Source organism: Oryx dammah, unplaced genomic scaffold (genome assembly GCF_014754425.2).
Source record: "Oryx dammah isolate SB20612 unplaced genomic scaffold, SCBI_Odam_1.1 HiC_scaffold_2, whole genome shotgun sequence".
Taxonomy (NCBI): domain Eukaryota; kingdom Metazoa; phylum Chordata; class Mammalia; order Artiodactyla; family Bovidae; genus Oryx; species Oryx dammah.
The window spans coordinates 153,311,578-153,331,844 of NW_024070186.1; the positions used below are offsets into that span (position 1 = coordinate 153,311,578).

At 45.3% G+C, this 20,267-nt stretch overlaps 1 protein-coding gene across 5 annotated transcripts in view; it reads left to right on the forward strand.

The window, feature by feature from the left end:
* Nucleotides 1-359: 359 nt before the first annotated feature.
* Nucleotides 360-20,267, forward strand: part of EVA1C (eva-1 homolog C) — a 113,846-nt gene continuing 93,938 nt past the window's right edge. For 3 of the 5 annotated variants that reach the window (XM_040228045.1, XM_040228030.1, XM_040228038.1), the window contains exon 1: nucleotides 360-675. In XM_040228045.1, coding sequence (XP_040083979.1) covers nucleotides 516-675 — 160 coding nt within the window. In that variant the 5' untranslated portion in view covers nucleotides 360-515. Of the gene's footprint in view, nucleotides 728-20,267 lie in introns of all 5 variants that reach the window. The other 2 variants (XM_040228053.1, XR_005718930.1) reach the window with 2 other exon arrangements.

Genomic DNA, 20,267 nt, shown 5'->3' on the forward strand with positions numbered 1-20,267 from the left:
AAGTGCGTCACGGGCGCTCCTCCCGCGGCCAGGGCGAGGCTGGCACGGGGCCAGCGCGGGCCTGGCTGGGGGTGCCGGGGCGGTCTCAGCGGGGAGGGGACCCGAGGTGTGCAAGGCGCTCCAGTCGCGTGCTGTTGGGGGCGCCCTCCGCGGCGCGCAGCGCGCCAGGGCCCCGGCCTCTGGCAGCCTCGGGGGCGCGGAGGGTCTACACTTTCCCTTCGCCCCCCGCCCTCGTTTCCTCCTGCGCGGCCCGCAACAGAGATTTCCTCTCGGGGAAACTACGCGGATCCTTCCCGGGGCTCCTCGCCCCGCCCCAGGTCTCCGCCCCCTCCTCTTCGCTCGGGAGCCGGTGCTCGCCCGCGGCAAGGAGGAGGCGCTGGCAGCCTGGGCCGGGAGGTGGCAGGGGGCCGCGGAGACGTCGGCTACCGACTCGTCCTGCCATGTGACACCGCCCTCCGCCCCGCGATCCCCCGTGCGCCCCGGGCCCGCGCCCGCACTCCATCGCGCGGCACATCATGCTGCTGCCTGGCCACGCGCGCCCACCGTCCGCCCCGCAAGCCGCGCAGCATCCCGGCCTCCGCAGGCAGGTAGAGCCTCCCGGGCAGCTCCTGCGTCTCTTCTACTGCACCGTCCTGGTTTGCTCCAAAGAGATAGCGGCGCTCAGCGACTTCTCCGGTAAGAAGCGACCTCCCTCGCTGAGCGCCCCCCGGCGCCGCGGGGCGCTAAGGTGAGCCCTCGGTTGGGGGCCGGCGCCCGAGGGGGCAAGGCCGGGTTGCTTGAAAGTTAGGACAAGCTAGGAGCCCTAACTTTTTCTTGCCTGATGCGAACTCTTCGCATATAAGTAGCTGCATGTGGGATGCCGGCAGAGGGGGTCCTCCAAGAAAGAAGGGTGGGTAGAGTGTTTAGAGTTTGTCTCCCGGTGAGTTGACCTCGTCAGTATCCCAGGGTCAGGGGCCAGACTCCGGAGGTGCGTATCGGTTTAAAGCACCTGACGCTGAGTCCTGTGCACCGAGCTCAGCGCTGTTGGTACACGTGTTGCGGTCTACGTTGTACCTGTTTGCTTTACGCGCAGTTTGGGTGTGCCCTCGCAGGTGCCCACGTAAGGAGACCAGTCTAGGAGACATTTGACCTTAAGTCTTTGCCAACAGACCTGAGGGAACCCGGGGGTGGGGTGGTGGAAGGTCCGGTGGAGATGCCATGAGAGATGAATAGAAGCTTGCAGTACAGAGAGACGAGACTCAGGGGGTAAGACTTCACCGCCAAAAGGCACCAGAGTTGGTCCCTTCCAGCCCCTATCGCCTTAAAAAAAGAAAAGAACAACGACTTCCCCTCCCAGTAACCGATGAGGCTTTTCTTTGGGGGGAGACTGAGCCGATCTCAGATAGTTCTGGGGTTGTAGGTGGGGCACCACAAAGGGAGAGAGGTTTCTGAATTGATGGGGGCTAGAGGGACAGAATTCTTAAATTACCTTTGCGCTTTCTGAGAGTAACCAGACGTCCCTGCAAAGGTGGATCAGACCTGGGTCTCCGTCTGGCGAGGCTGGTGGCCCTTCACCCTTTCCTCACCCCTGCCCAGCCCCAGAAGCAGCTTTGAGTCCCATTCTTTGCCTTCTCCAGCATCTTCTGTCAAGGCCAGGCTTCCCGCATCTCTTCTTTGAAGGTCTTTTGCGGTGTAATCACAGTCAACAAGGCTCCTTCCTCAGACCCTGTTTGTGCAATACGCTAGTACATGGCAAGGGACACTGGCAAACCAGAAGCTGAGTTGGGTTTCCAGTTTACTTACAGAGAATGTCATTGTTAGCTGAGAGCCCTCGGGTCAGAGGTTCTTTGCTTTGAATATTTAATATCAAGGCAGTGTTTCTACCTCGCAAAGGAAGCCAAGACATGCCTATTTGGCAAGGAAACTGAGGTCCTTAAGACCGAGGGTCAAAGCGCTGTGGTAAATGTGCTGGGAAAAATGCTGAATTTCAAGTGCTACTGACTCTTTTTTTTTGGTACTAGAACTTTCTTGGCTGCTAGAAAAGTTCTGTCTTTGCTGATTTTAAGCTATGGAAAGCAGTCTGAATTCAGCCACTGGCAGGCTGCGAATATTGTTGAGCAAAGAACAGAAAGCCAACAAGCCTTTCTTTTGTGACATCACTGTAACTGAACAAATATTGCTTTAGGTACCGTTGCGGTGTAACCATTAGATTGTTCTCACAGATTACAGGCACTTAGAGCTTGTTTCTTTAGTGAAGCAGTTGCAATCCTTGAAGCAGTCTATAGGTTACCACCCAAGTTTGGAACTGTCTAAAGGTAACAACTGTTTCGGAGGGTGAACTTGAACTGTCAAACAGGATGCTCTAAACTTGGAAGTGGATGTTTTCATACATATTTCTCTAAATGATTAAACGATAAAAGAAATTTTCTTGTGCTTTTAGTGGGAACCTAGATTCCAGGGTTTTAGACTCCCTGAGCCAATATTCGGTCGATGGGGACATTGCCAGGCAACCCCCATGTTTTCTCTAGTCTGCCTTGCTCTTTAGAGATCTGAAGACCAGGGAGAAAGTGTCTGGGAGCCTTTTGGGGAGAAGAAAAGAAAAATAACCTTGTTTGAAACCACAGACACACTCACATTTAGATCTAAATTCTAGCTTGTATGGCTTTAGGGAAATATTAGAAAAGGCTCAGGGAGAAAGATAATGTCTTCCAAAATTGATTCATTTGACTTGTAACTTAATGAACCTTTAGGGACCCCCCCTAGCCACGTGACATACAGCATCCAAGAAAATTCCTAAGCTCCAAAGATGACAGTCTGGGGGTTGAGTTGAAAGCTTTAGTTGACACAGTGGATCCTGGTCATGTGAAACCAACACAGACACAGACAGACACAGACACCCCTCCCCAACTCCCACCTCTGTGGCCTCAAAGCCTGATTCCTGCTTTCCTGGGAACAAGAGGTCCTGTTCCTGAACTTAGAGGGGTGTGTAGAAACCAGTGCCTGAAAAGAGACAGTGGACCCTCCCCTTCGGAGCCTGCAGCGATAGCTGAGCACTGGAGAGCGGCGTTTGACAATGTCTTTGCTTGCTTGTTTTTCTAAACAAGGAAACATAAAAAATCCAGACAGAGGGAGGGCGGAGGGAACTTGGGACCCTTTCAGCCTTTGTGAAGAAGGGGATGGAAGCAGGATGGTGAATCCAGGTGAAAGAAAGTGCTGAAATGAAAGGGGTCCTAGCCTTTGTCTGTACAGTATTGGGCCTCCTGGGAGATTAGCAGCACAGAGTTTTGGAAAGTTACTTAAGCCTTTCTCTTCTTTGCAACTCTTCCTTGAGCTTTTTTTTTTTTTCCCCTGAGGCTGTCAGCTGGTGTAGTTTTCCTGGGTCATTGATTTTTTTGCCCCGGGGATTCCAGCATCACATCTCACTCTTAATAAGCCAGAGGCTGCATCAAGGCCTCCTCTCCTCCCCCTTCATGCTCGTGACTTGTGCTAATCACCTCCAAGCCTGCTAGGAAACAGGCTCCCTAAACACCCCCTTGCCTCTCCTCCTTGAAGACATTGAGATGCTGCCAGCGGCCACTGGAAGGCTATCATCACTGCATTAAAAACACATCCCAGGAAGGCAAGAACAGTTCATGCAAAATTAGTGCTTCTGATCCTTAATCCCAAACTCAAATGGGCTTGGCGTTCATCCATTTTCCTCTTTGGGATAGCGTTCTGTTCTTTTGACTGCATTCCCAACTTGAGGATTTAGCCGGAGAGGTCCAAACTGATCATTGATATATATATATATTTCATATATAGAAATACAATGTCAGCATCATCTTTGTTCAAAGAACAAGGCAGGATGAGGGCAGAGGGGAGGGAGGGGTGCCATTTTGGTTCCAACAATTAAAAAGATCCTAAAGATCCTTTCTACATGTGGTCTGGCTTTCAAGAGTGATGTTTTAGTGTGTCTCTGAACTTAGTTTGCCATGTCCCTCAGGTCTTATTCATTAAAAAAAAAATAATATTTACTTATTTGGCTGTGTCAGATCTTAGTTTTGGCGCTTGGACTCTCGAGTTGTGGCATATGGGCTTCGTTGCTCTGAGACGTGTGGGATCCTATTAGTAGTTCCCTGACTAGGGATTACACCCTGCATTGCAAGGCAGATTCTTAACCACTGGACCACCAGAGACGTCCCATCTTGTTTACTTATCTATATATATTTGATGGCTTTATTCTCTGCAGAGAGCAGGCACGGTCTTCTCTCTCTGCTCTTTCCTCCCTCTTCTGTTTTGCTTTTTTTTTTTTTTCTTCTTTTCTTTCTTCTCAAAGATGTTCAAAGTGATTGATGGACTGATGAGGGAGGGAAGGAACAGATGGAAAATTAATCACGTTCCCACTTGGATTCCTAGGAAACTCCTGACTTTTGACAAAAAGAGTCATGATCATACGTTGACACATTTGGTTTTACCCTCGGGCACGGAATGGTAAATGTGGGAAACAGAAAGGAAGTGAGAAACAAGGGGAGTGGGGCAACTTTTAAGGCCTTGCTTGTTCCCAGACGTCTCCAGACCTCAAAGAAAGGGCACTGCATGATCGAAGGGGGTCTCCGGGCTGGTGTCCTACCTTGCCTGCCTCCATCAGTAGCCCAAGTGGCCAAGACAAGATGTGGGGCTTGTTATCAGATCATTTGCAGCCTAGCAAATAAGCCTGACCCTAATTCCTTATTTCATTGGTCAAGAATTTCAGAATGTAGGACTTCCCTGTGGTCCAGTGGTTAGGAGTCCGCCTGCCAATGCAGGGGATGCGGGTTTGATCCCTGATCTGGGAAGATTCCACATGCTTCGGGGTAACTAAGCTCATGCACCACCAACTACTCAGCCTGTGCTCTAGAACCCTCCAGCTGCAAGTACTGAAACCTGCTTCCCTTAGAGTCTGTGCTCTGCAACAAGAGAGCCATTGCAATGAGAAGTCCAAGCTCTGCAAATAGAGAGTAACCCCTGCAACTAGAGAAAGCCCACGAGCAACAGTGAAGACCCAGTGCAGCCAAATTAAAAAAAAAACAAACACACTAAAACAAAAGAATTTCAGAAAATAGAAAAATGGTTGTTCCATTGGTTGGGATCCCTGGAGTGGGAACTCTGTCCTGATGGAATGGTCCGTTTAAAAGAGGTTGAACCTTCCTTTCCTGCTTAGAGAAACAGTGGGTCTCAACCCTGGATGACACACTAACATCCCTCGAGTCTAAACAAATATATGGATGCTCTAGCAGCAACCCAGGGCTTCTGATGAAATTCATCTGGGAGATCCAGGCATGGATCTCTTTGCCAAAGCCCCCAGGCAATTCTAGAGTGCAGCCAGAGTGGAGGACCTCTGCTGCCCATGTCAGGGGGCAGGGATGAACCATGCACAGTTCATCCAGGGGTACATGGGTGTGACTGGGTCTCACTTCCCCCACCCCCGCCCCAGGTCTCACTGCCAGGGAGACCAGGATGTATGTTCCCTGCTCTCAGTCTGCCGCTGTGTCCCAGCACACAGGTAGGCACAAACTTACACAGACGTGCACGTCACACAGGTCTGCCTTATATCATCCTTGGTCGTATCATACTTTAATTCGGGATTGTCTTCACTTTCAAGACTTTGATGGAGCCAAAAGGCAGCTCATCACCAAAGAAAAACAAAGTGGATGTCTAAAGGAGTTGTCCAGCTTTCATAGAAGAAGAGGGATGAAAAGTAAGCATCTCAGAGCTCTACCCTGTTTCCACGGAAAATAACTACATTCAAAAAGTGTTCTGACAGCTCTTTCTGTAGCCGAGAAGGGGAGTCTGGGCAGGCAAGTGGTCCCATAATTGATGGCTTTGGTCTCCCAGGCGCTTTATTGGAAAAGGCAGCCTAGCAGTAGTTTCGAGGGAGGAAGAGAAAAGAAGGGAGTGAAAATTTGTTGAGCATAGTGTTATCTGACTTCATCCTCATAGCAGCCTTGTGAGTTAAGTAGAAATCTCACTTTATCCAGCCTCAGAGGGCTTAGTTAACTTGTCGGAGACCCCCAGCTCGGAAGCAGAGGCAGACCCTAACACGGGACCCAGGGGTGGGACCAGGCTGGAGGACTTGGCCCGTGTGGGTGCTGAGTGGGGGCAAAGCCAGGAAAAAATGCCTCAATTTGCCTGACATTTTTAGATAGCTCTCTGTTTGGGTGGACTCCGGGAGCTAGTGATGGACAGGGAGGCCTGGCGTGCTGCGGTCCATGGGGTCACAGATAGTTGGACACGACTGAGTGACTGAACTGAGCTGAGCTGGATTCCTCATAGAGATTTCAATTGTCCTCTGAGTAGACTGACCTTTTCTCATTTCTTCCTTCAACATCTCAACACTGTTGATCCACAGTAGGTGTGGGCACAAGGCAATCAGTGGGTATAGTAGAAAGATGTTAGAACTTCTTTTGAATGAATACATTTCTATCTTGAAAAAAAGAAGCTATTTCTTGCTTCTAATTAACATACAAATTGAGGGAGTTCCCTGGCAGTCCAGTGGCTAGGATTTGGCACTTCTGCTGCCACGGCCTGGGTTCTATCCCTGGTCAGGGAAATAAGATCCTGTAAGCTATGCAGCATGGCTAACCAAACAAACAAAAAGCATACAACTTGTCAGTATAACAGTTCATCATTTCTTTTTAAAATGTTATTTTATTGAAATATAGTTGATTCATTACACAATTTCTAAATGCAATATCTCAAAATGTTTTTGCTGTTGGGGTTCATGATTAAAAAATTTTTTGAGACCACTAGTATTTTCAGCCATCCTGACAGCACTTGCAAAATTCTTGAAAAGGCATCACTTTGGGGGTAATATACACTGAAACAGCAACTGCTCCCCTGTGGCCCAGCCCTATCACCTCCTTGCCCACCACGCCAGTTCCCACAACTGCCAGTAAAATTTAGAGGAAGAATATGAATCCAGTAATTATCTCACTTAAAAAATCCATACTCTTGTCATTCAAGCTAAGTAATGAATGTGGATGCATACGGTGAGGCATTCTGAACTTTCATGATACTTTAATGAGGCTGGTGTGTTTGTATATTTCTAGAATGCACTAGCTTCCCTGAATAACATCGGTCCTAGAGTCACCTAGGTTTTAGCACTGGAGGGAGTCTCAGATGGGAGGGTGGCTGACCAGGTGATTCTAAAGGGTTTTCTTTGAGCTTCTTTCTTTCCCCTTGGGTGCATGCTCAGTTGTGTCCAACTCTTTGTGACCCCATGGACTGTAGCCTGCCGGGCTCCTCTGTCCATGGAATTTTCCAGGCAAGAATACTGGAGTGGGTTGCCATTTCCTCTTCCAGGGGATCTTCCTGACCCAGGGATTGAACCTGTGTCTCCTGCATTGGCAGCCAGATTTTTTATCCCTGAGCCATCTGAGAAGCCCCTCTTCCCCCTTGAGGCCTCTAATTCTGCTGCTTCTTCCCTAGCCCGTATGTGTGCACTACCTCAGGTTAAACTCTGACCCAACATAAGGGGTAAATTTTTCACTTGGTTTTCTTAGCACAAGTAAGAGAAGTTAGCTAAAAATATTATAGTGTATCAAATACATAAAGCACTTTATGCCACACAGTGGTTTAAAAACTTCATGTTTATTAACTCATTTAATCCTCACAACCCTATGAAGGAAATTTCTCTATAAGTTGATGAAATAGTAGCCAGAGAGCTTAAGTAATTTTTGGAGATTTGAATGCAGGCAGCTTCTCTAATACTAAAGCAAATCAATTATAAGTTGTTTAAAACAATGTCACGTCTTAATGTTTATCTCTTAATATATCAAATCCAAATCTTTCTCAGGACTTACAGGTATTGTCCATTCCACGTTGCACCAAGAGATAGCACCATCCAGCCCCAAATAACTGATTACAAAATAGGGTCTATAATTCATTTCTTGGAAACATGGTAAAACTGGTGTTCTGGAGGTATTCATCCTAAAGGAGATTAGTCCTGGATGTTCATTGGAAAGACTGATGTTAAAGTTGAAACTCCAATACTTTGGCCACCTCATGCAGAGAGTTGACTCCTTGGAAAAGACCCTGATGCTGGGGAGGATTGGGGGCAGGAGGAGAAGGGGACGACAGAGAATGAGATGGCTGGATGGCATCACTGACTCGATGGACGTGAGTTTGGGTAAACTCCGGGAGTTGGCGATGGACGTGCTGTGATTCATGGGGTGGCAAAGAGTCGGACACGACTGAGCAACTGAACTGAACTATTTGCCCAACAAAATATTTAAAGCTGCTGAATAAAATATAGCAAACATCCTTTAAATGCTTGGGTGAGTGAATAAACACAAGGAGTAGCCAGGGAACAAAATGAAGAGAGACCAGAGAACTGAAGAAGTAACTGGCTTTGAACCTGTGGCTACACCGGGGCCTTTGATGTGTTTTATAGCCAGAATTTACTGGGTGCATGAGGGCAAGAGACAAGGCACTAGACCAATGTCAAATGAGGAATTGGAATAAAGATCTCCTTATAAGGCCAGGGCCTGGAAGGGCTAAACACTCATAAAAAGGTGTGTGAGAAACCAATCAGCATTCTTGCAAAGAAAGATGACAAGGGAACATCTCAGCTTGGGCTCAGGATTCAGTTCAGTCAAGTTCAGTCACTCAGTCGTGTCCAACTCTTTGCGACCCCATGATTCACAGCACGTCCATCACCAACTCCCAGAGTTTACCCAAACTCATGTCCCTCGAGTCGGTGATGCCACCCAGCCATCTCATCCTCTGTCGTCCCCCTCTCCTCCTGCCCCCAATCCTTCCCAGCATCAGGGTCTTTTCCAAGGAGTCAACTCTCCACATGAGGTGGCCAAAGTATTGGAGTTTCAGCTTTAGCATCAGTCCTTCCAATGAACATCCAGGACTAATCTCCTTTAGGATGAACTGGTTGGATCTCTTTGCAGTCCAAGGGACTCTCAAGAGTCTTCTCCAACACTACAGTTCAAAAGCATCAATTCTTTGGCACTCAGCTTTCTTCACAGTCCAACTCTCACATCCATACATGACCCCAGGAAAAACCACAGCCTTGACTAGACAGACCTTTGTTGACAAAGTAATGTCTCTGCTTTTGAATATGCTATCTAGGTTGGTCTAACTTTCCTTATAAGGAGTAAGCATCTTTTAATTTCATGGCTGCAATCACCATCTGCAGTGATTTTGGAGCCCCCCAAAATAAAGTCTGACACTGTTTCCACTGTTTCCCCATCTATTTCCCATGACGTGATAGGAGCAGATGCCATGATCTTAGTTTTCTGAATGTTAAGCTTTAAGCCAACTTTTTCACTCTTCATCAAGAGGCTTTTTAGTTCCTCTTCACTTTCTGCCATAAGAGTGGTGTCATCTGCATATCTGAGGTTATTGATATTTCTCCTGGCAATCTTGATTCCAGCTTGTGTTTCTTCCAGTCCAGCGTTTCTCATAATGTACTCTGCATATAAGTTAAATAAGCAGGGTGACAATATGCAGCCTTGACGTACTCTTTTCCTATTTGGAACCAGTTTGTTGTTCCATGTCCAGTTCTAACTGTTGCTTCCTGACCTGCATATAGGTTTCTCAAGCGGCTCAGGATTAGAGGAAAAAATAATCTTTGTTGAAACTATGTAACCACACACTTACCTTTGCAAGAATCTGGGGTTTGAATTCACATTGCCTTTACCAGGAAACCCCAAGCTAAGAAACTAAAAAAGTTGCCCCAAGGTACCTGGAAAAAACCCACAAATATTCCCTGCATAGCAACATCAACGCAGGCCCCACAAGATTCTGGTAGATTAAATTCTGCTGATTGTGAACACGCAATCCAAAATGCACTGTATGAATAATAGTCAGCAGCAAAACCACAGAGTGTTTAATAAATAAGAGGGAATATAAAACATAAAAAGAAATGAAAGAATCCAGAAGAAGAAACGCTATCAAGAAAGAGCAGGCCTATTTTTTTTTTATAGAATCAAATATATCAACTAACATGAAAAAATATATTCACTGAGGTTCAAGGCTTGATGGATAGATTAAATGTAGTTGAAGAGAGAAATAGTGAACTGGAAAATAAAGCTAGGAAAATTATCCAGAATGCAGTAAAAGAGATAAAGACATGAAAAAAACCCTTATAAGACATGGAAAATGGAATGAAGATTCAACACACAGGTGATCAGTATTCTAGAAAAAGAGAATAGGAAAAATGAGGGAGAGACAACACTCAAAGTGATAATATCGTAGAGTCAATTTTGTTGAAGAGTTGATGAATGATTCAGATTCAAGCATCCCAAGCAAAATAAATTTATTTCTATCATACTAAAACTACAAAATACTAAAACAAAGTGATGGTCTTAAAACAATCAGACAGAAGGTTTTTCATTTGGAAGGGCTTTGCCATGAGAATGAGAGTCAGAAACCAGTGAAATATTTTCCAGGTTCTGGGGGAAAAAACTGTCAGTGCAGAACTATATAACCAGCTAAACTATCTGCAAGAGTGTGAAATAAGGACATGTTTACCACTAATAAATCCTCGCTGAAAGAACTACTAGAGGACATACTTCCTGAAGAACAGTAAGTCTAGAAAGAAGGCTTGTGGTATAAAGACATGATGAGCAAAGAAATGGTACAGCTTCTAATGCACTTTACCTATATTCTTTGCTCTTTCCTGCTTAGAGAATGTCATCTCCTTGCCTTGAGATTTTCTCTAAGATGTCTTGCTCTTTCATCAGCTAAGATCAAGACATAGCTTTTTGTCTTGTTGAACTTTTTGACCCAGTTGAACTCTTCCATTGACTTACGGCTTTCAACCTGAGTTACCCAAGACTTCTTCATGGTAGGCATCAGTTCTGTTGTGATTTTGTAGTGGAAGGTCTGTCTGAAAGAACAGGAAATGTTCTCAAGTCTTTTGGGTCTCAGATGCTATGCTAAGTATCATATAGTCCTGTTCTAAAGAGTCAGTCTGTCCCAGGGAGGCTCCCTTCTCAGTGGTTTCACGGGCACTCATCACAAAGCAATTTGAGGGATGAAGAATAGATTTGGCCAGTTACGTTCTTCAAATGGTACCCAAGCCACAGAGCTTGGAATTGAGGGATTAGTAGCATATACATCCTATGGGGTCACAAAGAGTTGGACATGACTTAGCAACTGAATAACACCAACAACAAGCGTATCCATAGACCTACCAGACAACACTTCCCATGGGTTGACTTTCCACTTCCACACTTGCATTTCTGGACATCTGTATCCCTTGTTCACTCAGGTTCCTGATGTTGGATGTCTCCTGCATTAACTAGTTAGGGAATGAAGTGAAGTGATGATTGGGGTTACTCTCAACCTGAGAGCCTAGTTGTCCACACACACACAGAACCAGGCAACATTAAAATTCAAAACTCAGGCCACTGAATCTGAAGTGTATGTTTGCAAACCGTCTGATTTCATGTCTGCCTCAGATGTCCCATGAATACAAATCACCTCATTTGGAGTTGGAGGAGCAGGGAGGAAGAAACCTAAGAAAGATCTCCAAAACAAATCTTTAATTCGGATGAGGATAATAGAATGTAATCCCGTTTCAAGCCTGTCAGCATTCCTTTGATGATTACAAATGAGTCCCTTTTCCCCTGCAATGTGGGGGAATAATCTGGATAAAATAACCCTTTTTGTCTGCAAAGGCCCAAATGATGCATACTCGTGACAGCTTTCAGAGTAGTGTTTCAGAGCCTGAGAAGGGCGCTCTGCTACCAAGACCTTCCCTTTTTTCTCTTGACTTAGAAGATTTTTCACTCTTTTCATGTTTGGCGGCTTCCAAAGTTCTCAGGCTTAGAAATCATAAATCAATCATAGTACTGTACTCTGGAACGAGAGAGACATGGGTCAGGGAGCCCTTTTTGTTCTCTGTTTGTTCACCGGGAGACAGGTGGGGATGAGAACGCATGATCTTATCTAGATGGCTAATTTGTACAGCTTTTGAGGGATATGCTTATGGGAGTGTATAAGATTAGAGTCTCCTTTCTATTAAAAAAAAATGTACACTGACCCAAGTTCAGGCTCACATGCCTTTTTTGTTCATGTGATGGTGAAATTAAGGGACAGTTGTTTTTAAACACATTCCTCTGTTTTGTGAGGCTAAACACACCTCCCAAGGCTAACCATACCAAATGCTTTGTGAATAAGTCAGATTGGATGTAAAGACATCCTGAGGCTGTCCATTCCACAGCCTCAGGATGGAAAGGGGTCTCCGAGGCCCTGATGCTGCAGGACCTGCTGTGTGGAGTCAGTCCTGCAGGCTGTGAATTCTACAGACCTGAGCCTGCGGTCTTCTGTGTTTTCACTTCTTTAAAGCTCACTTTAAGTGTGAAGGACTCTTTCTTTTTTAAAGCAAAGGGCCCCAGGATTTTTTTCCCCCAGGGTTATGTGTAAATAGTGTTATGGGTCCCTAAGCCATAAACTAGTTCTTTGAGGAAAAAGGCCTGCTTTTGTCTCAGACTTCTGTGTTTCTCTCTGGATGATCAAGGCGGGTTGTTAGGGCTTGTCAGTCTTCACCAAAGATTCCACGTGGTCCTTAGAGTAGATAACTATCTTCACTCAATGCAAATTTTGCTTGTTCTAACATTGAGTCTAAACCAGTGGTTCTCAATATTATGCTTAACAAAAGAAGACAAAGACAAATACTATGTATTACTTAAATGTGGAATTGAAAAAATAATACAACTGAATAAATATACAGCACAGAAACAGACTCATAGACATATAAGTTAGTAGTTACCAAGTTCAGAGGGGAGGTGGGAGGGATAGACTAGGGACATGGATTAACAGATACAAACGACTATATATATAAAATAGATAAGCAGCAAGCATTTACTCTATAATAGTGGGAATTATGGGCCCCCCAGGTGGCTCAGTGGTAAAGAATCCACCTGCCAATGCAGGAGACCCAACTTCGATCCCTGGGTTGGGAAGATCCCTAGAGGAGGAAATGGTAACCCATGCCAGTATTCTTGCCTGGAAAATCCTATGGACAGAGGAGCCTGGCAGGCTGCAGTCCACGGGGCTACCAAGAGTCAGTCACGACTGAACATGCACACGTGCACGCATGCACGCACTCACTGGGAAATATACCCACTATCTTGTAATAACCTGTAATGGATTATATGTGCAAAAACACTGAATAGCTGTGCTGCACATATGAAACTAACACAACCTTGTACATCAACTGTGTTTCAATAAGCAATAAAATAATAAATAAACCAATGATTCTCAATCCAGAAAACAGTTGTTCCCTGAGGAATATTTGACAATGTCTGGAGGCAATTGGATTTGTTACAACTAGGGGTGCTATTGGCACCCAGTGAGTAGAAGCCAGGGATCCTGCTAACCCTCCTACAGTGCACGGGGCGGCCCCCACAGCAGGGAATGACCTGGTCCTCGGTCCTCACGTTGAGGTTGACGAATACTGGGCCAGACCAGCTGACGTTCCATGGTTTTATTTTCTACTTATTTGGAATCTCAAGAAGGTGTGACATATTTTTAAACACTGAAGTTGAGTGTGGAAAACCTAGAGACAGCTCCACGATGCTCTTCTCATGGCCAGCTTGCCTCACACAACCACCCAAAACTCTCAGTTCCTCGAAGCCAAGGACATGGCAATCCAGGCACAGCTGTGTGTCCTCACACTCTCACCTAGGGGACTTATATTCATGTTCCTTCCACCCTCACCTTCCTTACAGAACTTGCCTATGCTGAAAAATTGAAGCTTTCAAATTGTGATGCTAGAGAAGACTCCTGAGAGTCCTTTGGACAGCAAGGAGATCAAGCCAGTCAATCCTAAAGGAAGTCAGTCCTGAATATTCACTGGAAGGACTGATGCTGAAGCTGTGGTACTTTGGCCACTTGATACGAACAGTCAACTCATTGGAAGACACCCTGATGGTGGGAACGATTGAGGGCAGGAAGAGAAGGGGGCAACAGAGGATGAGATGGTTGGGTGGCATCATCAACTCAATGGAAATGAGTTTGAGCAAACAGGGAGACAGTGGAGGACAGGGAAGCCTGACGTATTGCAGTCCATGGGATCTCAAAACGCTGCACATGACTTAGTGACTGAACGACAACTGGCCCTTTTGTCCTCCTTATTTCAAGCTCAAATACTCACCATCATCAACGTCAGTCTAAAATATCCCTCTAGATGGAGAGTTGTTGAGACTTGAAGTCGCTCGCTCACAGTGCAAGGATGTCTTTGCAGCACTTCTCAATTATTTCACAACATCAGCAAGGCAGTTGTGGGCATGGGGTAGGAGGAGGAACAATTTGATTTGAATTTTTAAAAGGAAGACAGCAAGTCTTGAAAACCATGTGCAGATCTGGTTCCTCCCACTGCCTTCCCCTACTTGCCTCCTTCTCTGTTCCTCTTTCTGTTCCTCTCGCAGCTCCTCTGACCCCCACCCCCACCTTTGCACCCACAGACAGAAAGCACATAGATCCGCTGATATTTCTATGCAAGGTCATGTCCTCTTCTATCCGTTGTTGTTCAGTCACCAAGTTGTGTCCAACTCTTTGTGACCCAGGGACTGCAGCACGCCAGGCCTGTCTGTCCTTCACCATCTCTTGGAGTTTGCCCAAGTTCACGTCCATTGAATCGGTGGAGGAGGGAATGGCAAACCACTCCAGTATTCTTGCCGTGAGAACGCCTTCTCTGTACTGCATGTTATATAAAGACTTTCGTTCAAAGATGGCTCTGAGAGTGTTGATTGCCTGGGTGAATCATTTAGCCCTACTTCAGGGCGACCCTCTCCACTCTTCTGTGCTGAATGGCATCACCTTATCAGGCCACAAATGTGGTTTCAGTGGTCGTGGGACTTACTGAGCCCACACTGAATAGGAGAATCAAGCGGATTCCTCTGAAATGATAACTACCAACCTCTGCCCAGGGGCCACCAGCCTGGAGGACAGCTACCCATGTCAGAGCTTGCGTTCCTGTCACCCTTCTTTCAAACAGGTTGCAGTTCTAATTAAAATATTTCTTTCCTTCTGCCAAACGCAGAGAAAATATAGTATTGTTTCCAAAAGAGCAGGCAGGGGCACCGGCGGGAATGGGTGTGCAGTATTTGTACAGTTTTGTGACTCAGTACATCTGAATCTCCAAGCATTTTAAGAGCTTTGTCCAAAAAAAGAAGGTCTATTGTGTGCCTCTTGGCACTGAAGAAAATAGCAGGCCTGTCAGAACTCTGTTTCAGATTTAATTTTAAAGTGGGTGATGTAAGAATGTTGTCCAACAGGAGGGCTTCGCTTCTCTTTCTCATTTCTGCCCATTTTGGTGTGAGAGAACTTGAGTTCTCTGAATCCATTCATATTAAGAAATCAAAGCCTCTTCCCTTGACATCGTTTTAATGAAAAGGCATCATGTTCCAAAGCAAAGTACAGTATGTCTCTAAAATGTATATGACCTCTTAGAATAAAAGTAAAAATATATTTGACTATATTTGTTATTTTCCTCTCTCTATGGCACACTTCAGTCATGCCCAACTCTTTGTGACCCCCATGGACTGTAGGCCACCAAGGTCCTCTGACCACGGGATTCTCCAGGCAAGAATACTGGAGTGGGTTGCCACACCCCCCTCCAGGGGATCTTCTTGACCCAGGGACTGAACCTGAGTCTTCTGCGGCTCCCTCTTTGACAGCTAGATTCTTTACCACTGAGCCACTGGGGAAGCTTTATGTGTGTATATGTAGACACATATACAGAGTGTCTTCTTACATTATCTTCTCTGTTTTTTTAATACACTTAAATTTTTTTCATTTTTAATTGAAATATAGTTGATTTACAACATTTCAGGTATACAGCAAAATGATTCATATATATATATGTATATATTCTTTTTCAGATCTTTTCCATAGTCCCCTGTAGTAAGTCCTTGCTGTTTATCTCTTTTATATATATGGTAGTGTGTATCTGTTAATCTCAAACTCCCAATTTATCCCTCTCTTCCCCTTTCCCCCTTTGGTAACCATAGGTTTGTTCTGTATGTCTGTGAGTCTCTTTTTTATCAGTGCACATTTGAAAATGTAGACATAGAGACATTACTGATTTTCCCAAATGCTCCTTGCACTTGGTATGTGCTTCTGGGTACTGTGCTCATCATCAGTCGTGGGTACAAATGTAAAAATAAGCAGAAAGGGGGCTTCTCTAGTGAGCTAGTGGTGGAGAATCTGCCTGCCAATGCAGGTGACAGGGTTTCAATCCCTGGTCTTGGAAGACCCCACGTGCTGCAGAACAACTGGGCCTGTGTGCCACAGCTGCCGAGCCTGTGCTCTAGCGCCTGGGAGCCACAACTACTGTACCTATGTGCCACAACCACCAAAGCCTGAGTGCCCTGCAGCCTGTGTTCCACAACCAGAGAAGCCACAAAAATAAGAAGCAAACATCCTGCAACAGCAGTGAAGACCCAGCACAGCCAAGGATAAATAAATAAATAAAGTTATTTTAAAAATAAGCAGAAAAAAGCTTTTTTGCAAGGTTGTGCTTTCCAGTTGTTTCTTTCCCCAGATATTAAACACTGGACAGTGATTTTTTTCTCACCCCATCAACATTTTAATATAGAGTACACATTTGTCATCTATGTCTCTGTGTTAATATTAATAAACATTATAGACTGTGCTTTTTTAAAAAAAGAACCAAAGCATGGTATTCAACCCTTGGATTCAGCTGAACTGTGAATACTGAGCATGTAGCCCACCAGGCTCCTCCGTCCATGGGATTTTCCAGGCAAGAATACTGGAGTGGGTTGCTATTTCCTTCTCCAGGAGACCTTCCTGACCCAGGGATTGAACCCAGGTCTCCCACATTGTAGGCAGATGCTTTACCGTCTTCAGCTACCAGGGGAGGTATAATAAACATTATATACTGTGCTTTTTAAAAAAAAGAACCAAAGCATGGTATTCAACCCTTGGATTCAGCTGAACCGTGAAGACTGAGTGTGTTGCAAGCTTCTGGGCCGGGAAAATTTTTTATTGCAAACACCAGTCTACCTTATGGGAGTGACTTTTCACCCAAACCAGTCTTTTGGGCTCTGCACACAGCACCACCGGTCCTTGGCAAAACAGCCTCTATTTCCTTCTTCCTGGTTTCTGGAAAGCTCCCTTAAACACCTGGACAGTCACTGAATTCAAAGTTTATATTTTTCCCATAACGGGAAATTTAACATGTAGACCTCATACACAAGACGGATTGTACCATCCATGTTGCACGTGTGGTCCAAGATAGAGTCAGACCACGGATGAGAAGATTCGTCCCTGGAAGAGCTTTGGAAACCAAACAAAGATAAATCTACCATGACTCTCCACGGGCCCAGATTGTCACTGCAAGGAAATCTGGCCAAAGGGAATGTCTTAGTTATTTGCTCCTGTGTGTGTAACTGAATGCACACGCACACACACTTACAAACACGCACTCACACAAGTGAGGGGCCTCTCATCCTCAGAATGCAGTCAGACAGTGACATGTGACCTAAGCTCAAACTACAGTCTTCTGTGGAACCTTCTGGACTATGACTTGCTACAGCCTTAGTGTCTTTCTTGAGAGTATTCACCACTCATCTTCATTACCAACTTATGTATTTTCTTTCTGTGGCAAAGGTAAATTATTAGGCAGCATATAAGCAGTCTGATATACTGAGAGTCTTAAGAAGATCTAATGTTTGTGATTCAGCCTCACAAATTGGGTAAAAATTGCAGGCCTAAGTATTTGGTTGTAAATTTACACCATTATCATTATTATTCCAGCAAACTGTGAGGTATGGATGTTACCTGTCCATATCTGCATTTTCTCAGGTTGTGGGGAAGAGTGAATTTGCTGGAATCACCGAAGCCTGAGAACCATGGGAAATAGCTAAGCATTTCTCACTGCAGTGCATTTGGGGCCCAGGGCCGGCTCCACTGCATACTAAATCCTTCCTCAATTGGATTTTAATTTAATTATCACCATGGAATTAAAATTTTGAAAGGACAATATGCAGACCTTAGAAACCGAGCTATCCAATAGAAATATGATGTAATCCATGGAGGTAATATTAAATATCCTTTTGTTATTGTTCAGCTGGTAAGTCATGTCTGACTCTTTGCAGCCCATGGACTGCAGCACGCCAGGCTTTCCTGTCCTTTACTGTCTGCCGGAGTTCGCTCAAACACATGTCCATCGAGTCGGTGATGCCATCCAACCATCTCATCCTCTGTCATCCCCTTCTCTTCCTGCCTTCAGTCTTTCCCCGGCATCAGAGTCTTTTCCAGTGAGCTGACTCCTCACATCAGGTGGCCAAAGTGTTGGAGTTTCAGCTTCAGCATCAGTCCTTTCAGTGAATATTCAGGTAGCCACACTATAAAAAGTAAAAGAGGTGAAATGAATTTTCATAGGAAATTTTATTTAACCCAGTGTTTCCAAAGTATGGTCCTTTCCACCTTAATCAGTAGTTTTTATTGATTTTTAATTGAAAAATATTTTTATGAGACTTCAAAGCTAACATTTTTATTTCAAGCTTTTAAAAATTAATTATTAATGAGATAATTTGTTCTCTTTTCCTTATGAGGACTTGACAACCTGGGGTGTATTTTGCACTTAACAGCTCATCTCAACTCAGCCTGGCCTTATCTCAAGGGCTCAGTAGCCACGTGTGACCTGGGGCCACCATTCCAGGAAGCGCAGTGTTAGAAGGTTGAGCTGGGCATGGAAGTTTTAGAAGTTGACAGCAGGGCAGCTTTGAGGTCTGGGATCAGCATGACACCTTAGTTCTCAGTGAGGACACCTTCCTTTTACAGAGCGCCATCAAGCTGCGTCATAAGGGGCCAGAGGCGGCCACCCTAGTCCCCCTTGGGAACTTGGCTTCCCCAGCTCTCCTGCTTTCCATGTGGGGGATAATGGGTGTCCTCCTGCTTCCCCCAACCCCTTTCCCAGAGAACCATCCTAGACTTCGGTCCTTCAGAAGGGAGAGAGGGCAGCCGGGAGTCACCCAACTGTGGCAGAACCTCCCAGCAGTACCAGAAGTTGATCAGCCCTCATCTCTTTCTGCCATGAGGATGTCAGCCTGTCCTCTGCACACCCGCTGCATTAGGGCATCAGAGCTCAGAGATGTATCCTCCTCCTGGAAGCTCATTTCTCCTGGAAGCTGCTCTCTGTTAACCTCAACCCATAGCAGAGAGAACCCAGGCTGGAATTTGCCACGAGGTCTCTCAACTTATTAAATACAGGACCAAGACTGGACCCAGGAGGATTCTGCTCCTGTTTGGGGTCACTGTGCTGGATCTCAGGATCAGCCCTCAAAAGGAACAGACATGAAGGGTTCAGAAAGAACCCCAGCTCAGAGCTCTCCCCTCATCTGACAATACCACAGGATGAACTGGCTCCTTATTATTCCCCTGGGCCTCCTGCTAGAATCACCTTGGGGGTTCTTTCCAATATACTGATGTCTGGAGCTCCTTCCCAGGCTAATTGAATTGGAATTTCTGGGCTGGGACCTGGGCATTGATATTTTTAAATCTCCTGAGGTGGTTCTGCCCTTCAGTCATGGTTGAGACTTGCTGGAAAGCATTGCACACTCTTAAATCTACCCATATATTAATTCAGTATTTATTATTTTTCCAGACACAGAAAATTTGTAATATTAGTACAAAGACCTCCTTTATAGCCTTCATCCAGATTCCCTGAATGTTTCCATTTTATCAGATTCCCCTTATTCTCTTCTAAGTTGCAGATAAGATGTCCTTTCCTCCCATGTACTCCCCTGTGTTCCTTAAGAACAAGGACACTGTCTTACATAATCAAGAACAATGATCAAAATCAGATCAAAATAGGAACTTGCTACCCTATTGCTTTCTGATCTACAGACCTCATTCAGATTTCACCGTTTGTTCCAAAAATGTACTTGGGAGCACAAGAAGATCCCAGACCATGTGTTATTCTCAGTTATCATGTCCGTTTAATCTCCTTGCAACCTGGAACTGTTCTCCAGTCTGTATCCTTCACGACCCTGGCATTCTTGAAGATTATGAGATGGTCATCTTATAGAGCATCACTTAGACTGGATTTGTCTGATTTGTTTTTTCTTATGTATTTGTGCAAAATGTCCCAGCAATGAAGCTGTGTTTTTTTCAGTGCATTGCATGGTGAGGACCAGGATATTGGTAACCCTGCTACTCTGAAGTGACTTTGATGTTTGGTGAAGATGACTTTTAGATGAAAGGTGCCATCATCAGCCATCCTCACACAGACTGAATCACTGTAGGTAGCAATATGTCTAGCAAAGTTCTCTGGGCCTTGA